Source organism: Polyodon spathula, chromosome 1, assembly GCF_017654505.1.
Source record: "Polyodon spathula isolate WHYD16114869_AA chromosome 1, ASM1765450v1, whole genome shotgun sequence".
In the NCBI taxonomy this organism is placed as follows: domain Eukaryota; kingdom Metazoa; phylum Chordata; class Actinopteri; order Acipenseriformes; family Polyodontidae; genus Polyodon; species Polyodon spathula.
Genome location: NC_054534.1, coordinates 46,813,201 through 46,819,530, shown reverse-complemented (window position 1 = coordinate 46,819,530; position 6,330 = coordinate 46,813,201). Strand labels below are relative to the sequence as shown.

Sequence of the window (6,330 nt, the reverse complement as noted above, 5' to 3'; positions counted from 1 at the left end):
CAACCCGCCAACCTGCTGACTGAGGACCAGCACAGCCAATCACTTGCTGCCCTTCCCTTCAACCAAGCCTAACAGGCAGCTAGTCTCAATCGAGCGCCTGTCTGTAAATAATAATTTAATCACACAAATCAACTCCAAAAAGACACACAATAAACCCATTTCCACATACGAATTACACCAACACTAACTCCCCATTGTGCATGGCAATCGCCCTGCCACAGGACCGAAGACTTTAAAAAATGTTATAGTGGACTCCTCTTTAAAAGTATCTTGCCAATGTTGTGAAAGCTAAAAGAATGTTAGGTTACATTGCCAAAAAGTGTGGGATACAAGTCTAGGGAAGTGAAGGTGATGTTCCTAGTCTCTTGTTCCAAAACGTTTCCTATGTTCTTATAAGACAGTGATTGTCTGAGTATAGACACTGTACTGCTTAAACAGTTCCCCCTGCTACTTGTGCCAGTACAGCCTCATGCAAAGAAGTTTGCATTCCTATAACCGTCCAGCAAGGAGTGCTTAGCTAAACATTTCACAGTTCTAGCTATAACTGGACAGCTAAGCCCTTTACCTGTAACATAAAATATAAATACTTATCAAGGATATCACAATACCTCTCGCTGTTCTGCTTTGCTATATATACACACACCTGTCTGCTTAATTACAGGCAGATGTTTCTTATTAAATTGATCAAATAAGTAATTCAACAATTACATGTGTCTGTGTAAAAACAGCCACAAACACATATTTATCAGTGCCCTGTCACACAACCATTCCACTGCTGCCTTCCCCCCCTCCCCTTTGAAATCCAACCAGTTCCCCACGTCCCAAATTGGCAATTTTTTTACATTCTGGTGCCTCTGGGATGGGAGCTCAGGTGGGCGACCGGGCAGCTACAGCAAATGGCAGAGGTGAGAGCCCCAGGCAGCGAGTGTGCAGTTACAGCTGCTTTGCCAAGGGAATAGAATGGGATACCAGGTGAACGACTGCCTGGTGGTGCAGCGACCTGGAAGGTAGGCCCAGTAACCAGAAGTCCAGAAACAAATGTCTGGTGTCTGGGAGCACGAGCCAAGGGACCAGACCTACCGCCACCGGATCGGTGGACAGGGATGGTGGTCGGGGCTGTGGTGGAGGTTGTCTCTTCACCTCCTCCCCCTTCTCTGTAGCTGGTGGCTCCTTTTTTCAGGCTCTAGAGACGGCGGCACTTCTCCCTCGGGTTGCGGAGTCAGCGGGGCTTCTCCCTCGGGTTGCGGAGTCAGCGGGGCTTCTCCCTCGGGTTGCGGAGTCAGCGGGGCTTCTCCCTCGGGTTGCGGAGTCAGCCGGGCTTCTCCCTCGGGTTGCGGAGTCAGCGGGGCTTCTCCCTCGGGTTGCGGAGTCAGCGGGGCTTCTCCCTCGGGCTGCAGAGTCAGCGGGGCTTCTCTCTCGGGTTGCGGAATCAGCGGGGCTTTTCCCTCGGGTTGCGGAGTCAGCGGGGCTTCTCCCTCGGGTTGCGGAGTCAGCGGGGCTTCTCCCTCGGGTTGCGGAGTCAGCGGGGCTTCTCCCTCGGGTTGCGGAGTCAGCGGGGCTTCTCCCTCGGGTTGCGGAGTCAGCGGGGCTTCTCCCTCGGGTTGCGGAGTCAGCGGGGCTTCTCCCTCGGGTTGCGGAGTCAGCGGGGCTTCTCCCTCGGGTTGCGGAGTCAGCGGGGCTTCTCCCTCGGGTTGCAGGGTCAGCGGGGCTTCTCCCTCGGGTTGCAGAGTCAGCGGGGCTTCTCCCTCGGGTTGCAGAGTCAGCTAAGCTTCTGCTTCCAGTTCTGGAGACAGCAGGGCTTCTGCTTCCGGTTCTGGAGACAGCAACATATATTTCATATTCAGTTAAATTGTGGCTTTCTACAGTACACCCCCTCCTTGCACCAGCTACATATAAATGGCATTCTGTCAGTCAGGACTAGATCTTTATTAGGATGATTTTATGGAGTCCCTTGATGGTTGTAAGTTAATTCTACTATGTTATAACTGTGGGCCAGCTATCAATTATACCCTTTCTTTTTTACTTGTTGAAATGTATATGAAAATATATATATATATATATATATATATATATATACACACACACACACAGTGCCTTGCAAAAGTATTCAGACCCCTGACCAATTCTCTCATATTACTGAATTACAAATGGTACATTGAAATTTCATTCTGTTCGTTTTTATTTTTTTAAAACACTTAAACTCAAAATCAATTATTGTAAGGTGACATTGGTTTTATGTTGGGAAATATTTTTAAGAAAAATAAAAAAACTGAAATATATTGCTTGCATAAGTATTCAACCCCCACACATTATTATTTGGTAGAGCCACCTTTCGCTGCAATACAGCTTTAAGTCTTTTGGGGTAAGTATGTACCAGCTTTGCACACAGTGTCGGAGTGATTTTGGCCCATTCTTCTTGGCAGATTTGCTCCAGGTTGTTCAGGTTGGTTGGACGACGCTTGTGGACCGCAATTTTCAAATAGTGCCACAGATTCTCAATAGGATTGAGATCAGGACTTTGACTGGGCCACTGTAGGACATTCACCTTTTTGTTCTTGAGCCACTCCAATGTTACTTTGGCCTTGTGCTTGGGATCATTGTCCTGCTGAAAGGTGAATTTCTTCCCAAGCTTCAGTTTTTTAGCAGACTGAAGCAGATTCTCTTGCAGTATTTTCCTGTATTTTGCTCCATCCATTCTTCCTTCAATTGTAACAAGATGCCCAGTCCCTGCTGATGAGAAACATGCCCAGTCCCTGCTGATGAGAAGCGTCTCCTTCTTGTTTGAGCGCTGAGTTTTGAGGGACGGCCTTTTCTTGGCAGTATCTGGGTGTTGTGATGTAGCTTCCACTTCCTGATTATTAATCCAACTGTGCTCATTGGGATATCCAAACACTTGGATATTATTTTGTACCCTTTCCCTAATGTATGCATTTGTATTACTTTATCTTTAACTTCTGTAGAATGCTCTTTGGTCTTCATTTTCCTTCAGATTCACAGCCTTACCAATGATCCTTCAACAGAGGAGTTTTTATCCAGAAAATATGACAGCAACTTTAATGGTTCACAGGTGGAGGCCAATGGTAAGGCAATTGTGTCCTCGTTAGGGCAATTTCTTTCATCTGTGCAAACTGGGAGCTTCCAAAGCACAGGGATTGAATACTTATGCAAGCAAGATATTTCCGTTTTTTATTTTTCTTAAAAATATTTCCCAACATAAAACCAATGTCACCTTACAATAATTGATTCTGAGTTTCAGTGTTTAAAAATAAAATATCAAACAGAACGAAATTTCAATGTACCATTTGTAATTCAGTAATATGAAAGAATTGGTCAGGGGTCTGAATACTTTTTCAAGGCACTGTATATAGTGCCGTGAAAAAGTATTTGCACCCTGTCTGATTTTCTTCATTTTTGCATATTTTTGACACTGAATGTTATCAGATCTTCAACCAAAATCTAATATTAGATAAAAGGGACCCCGAGTGAACAAATAAGCCTCAGAGCCTTAAAAATGGCTTTGTAACCCTTTCCAGGGTGATAGGCATCAACAACTTTTTCCTGGAGGTCTTCAAGAATTTCTTTTGGTCGTGGCATGACGTGCCTCTAGAACAGGGGTTCCCAAAGTTTCCCAATTTCCAGAGGTTGTATGGGATGGGGGGCCGCACAAGAAAATCTACCACTCATGAAACCGAAATATGTCCCAAATCATACCTTTTTTATTTCCTGTACATTTTTGTATTTAAATTAGGAATGTATATTACTACCACTGCAACACCAGCAGCTTGTGTTGCAGTGGTAATAATATACATGCATTTGTGTTTTTTCCTGTGTCTTGATGTCACAACAGGCTTAGGTTTGAGCACCAATATCATGCTGTCACATCTTACATTGTCCTGGTCACAACAATTAAAGAAGATAATCCCGAAATAGGTGCTCTTCAAACTATACCAATTAAACTCTTTTATGGGTTATTCTTCAGTAGTGAGGCAGAATGCATCTTGATTTGTACAACTAACCATTTCACTGAGAGCTGAATATATGTACAGTGAAATCCATTTAATTTGAATCTCTGGGGACCATACAAATAGTTTGAGACGTGCAAAGTTCGAATTAAACAAATTATGTAAATTGCCCCATGGTGTGGACGTTTAGAGCTATTTCAATAGTAAATGTGCAGAAATAAAACACAGACGTTACTGTGTTTTACCTAGATGTTTTTATTTATTTTTTGTTTCTCCATACAACAAAATAATCACACATTTCTATTTATCTGCCATTAAATTGGCACTTTTTTTGCAATTTCATTCGATTGCTATGTAACATCATACTAGCTACTGTAGCCTTATCTACAAACATCGCACCAAACACACTCGCGGGCTGCACTTTGGGAGCTCCTGCTCTAGAACCTGTGTGCTGACAGCTTTAGTCTGATGGTGAGGGTCAAAGTTAACCAGATTTATATCGGGCAGGGCTGGCCCAAATCAGGCCTGATTGTTAACCAAAGTATTCAAATAGCTGACCCTAACTATCCCTTTAATAGGGTTGCGTTAACTAGGGGAGCAATAACTTTTTCACACCTGAAGATTGCATGTTTGATTACCTTGCACACCAAGCAAATGAAAGAAGCACCAAACTTTGGTGTCATTTTTTCTCTCTGACTCCCTTTATATACTACTACAACCCACAAAAAGTTCTGAACAAACTCAATATGTAAAATGTGCAAAAAAGCAGAAAATCTAACAGGGGGCAAATACTTTTTCACAGCACTGTATATATATATATATATATATATATATATATATATATATAACGTGGCGTTGGTTGCACAGGGAGGACACAGACAACAAAGTTTCAAAGAAAGTATTCTTTTAATAGTGGCTCTGCCGCAACAAAGGGTCCAAAAGAAAATAATTACAAACAAACAAACAAACAAAAACTAATAATTAAATCAGCTGGAGGCAGGTACAATGTTCACAGGCTCCTGTTCATTCATCGAACCTCCAGTACTTCTCTTCCAATTAGATACTTCCACACTTACCTGGCGTTTCACCACTCTGTACAGACGAACCAAAAGCCTACCCTAAACACAGAAAATGATACCTTTTCTAAAGGATCTCTATTGTGGCACAGATAAGCCACAGGTGCTGGCCAAACGAGCCAATTACTGATTAATAAGCCAATTCTGTATCCTATACTAGCAGCACCCATTGCCTATCATTCAATTAACTCCTCAAACTCATGGCAGGCTGATTCCAAGCCAGCCAAGGATCATTCCAACTGTCCCCTGCTGTGTGGACCAGCTTACTTTCAGCTTGCCACAAGCGCCTCCTGCTGGTTCTTCTGTGAGCTGGTTCACAATATATATGTGATGGATAAAATATTATTCAAATGTTGCACTAAAACCATATTAAAAATGGAACAACTGTATGTAAAGTAGTAATAATCTGTCTGTATAGCAAAATACTGTCTAGATCAGGGCTCTCCAACCCTGAGTTATAACTGTCATCACATCATCAGTGGTTAAAGATCTGGAACACCTGTTAATCTTGACTAATTAAGCCAATAATTGGTTCAATTACATAACTGAGAGATTGGTTGATTAAAACCAGCAGCCACAGTAGCTCTCCAGGACCAGGGTTGGAGACCCCTGGTCTAGATGCACTTTAGCCAAGTCTGTGCCAAAACCTGAAACCACAACTGTTATCAGTGCCTGAATAAATGGTTATTTACTGTATATTATTTACACTTTCTATGCTATGCATAATAATTATTCCAGCAAAAAATGGCTTCTGGAAAAACTACTGCAGGCTGATTGTGGGGAAGTGAGTTGGGGAAGCATATGAGGAAAATATAGGTGATATAATGTATCAATATAAATTGGTGAATTTCAACTAAACTGCTGATCATATCCCCAAAACCACTAGTATAGTGATAACTTGCAAAAATTGTAACATTTTACATTGATTTTGTCTTTGCAGTTTATTGCAACAACAGTACTGTGGCACAAATTGCATTAAAATCATGACATTGCACTGTCATGTTCTGGAGAAGAAGTTGTGCATTTTACTCATTTACTATGAGAACATTGTGTTTCCTCCTTGAAGTAGTCCTATTTATTAGCTTGGTGAACAAAGTTCCTATTTGAATTAATGTTCCTCAGTGACTTCTATCACTTGTATGAACATTTTACACTGAACAAAAATATAAACGCAACATGTAAAGCATTGCACCCATGTTTCATGAGCTGAAATAAAAGATCCCAGAAATTTTCCATATGCACAAAAAGCTTATTTCTCTCAGATTTTGTGCACACATTTGTTTACATCCCGT

At 42.0% G+C, this 6,330-nt stretch overlaps 1 protein-coding gene across 1 annotated transcript; it reads left to right on the top strand.

Annotated features, from left to right (window-relative positions):
- The first annotated feature begins 960 nt into the window (after positions 1 to 960).
- Positions 961 to 1,767, top strand: LOC121320638 (keratin-associated protein 5-4-like). Its single transcript, XM_041259196.1, has 2 exons — positions 961 to 1,007; positions 1,161 to 1,767. The coding sequence occupies exons 1-2, from the start codon at positions 961 to 963 to the stop codon at positions 1,765 to 1,767; spliced, it is 654 nt and encodes a 217-aa protein (XP_041115130.1).
- Positions 1,768 to 6,330: the final 4,563 nt, after the last annotated feature.

Coding starts and splice junctions, on each gene's coding strand:
- LOC121320638 (XM_041259196.1), top strand. CDS start 961: ATGGGATACCAGGTGAACGACTGCCTGGTGGTGCAGCGACCTGGAAG. Junction 1,008..1,160: donor GTGGTGCAGCGACCTGGAAG/GTAGGCCCAGTA, acceptor CCTTCTCTGTAG/CTGGTGGCTCCTTTTTTCAG.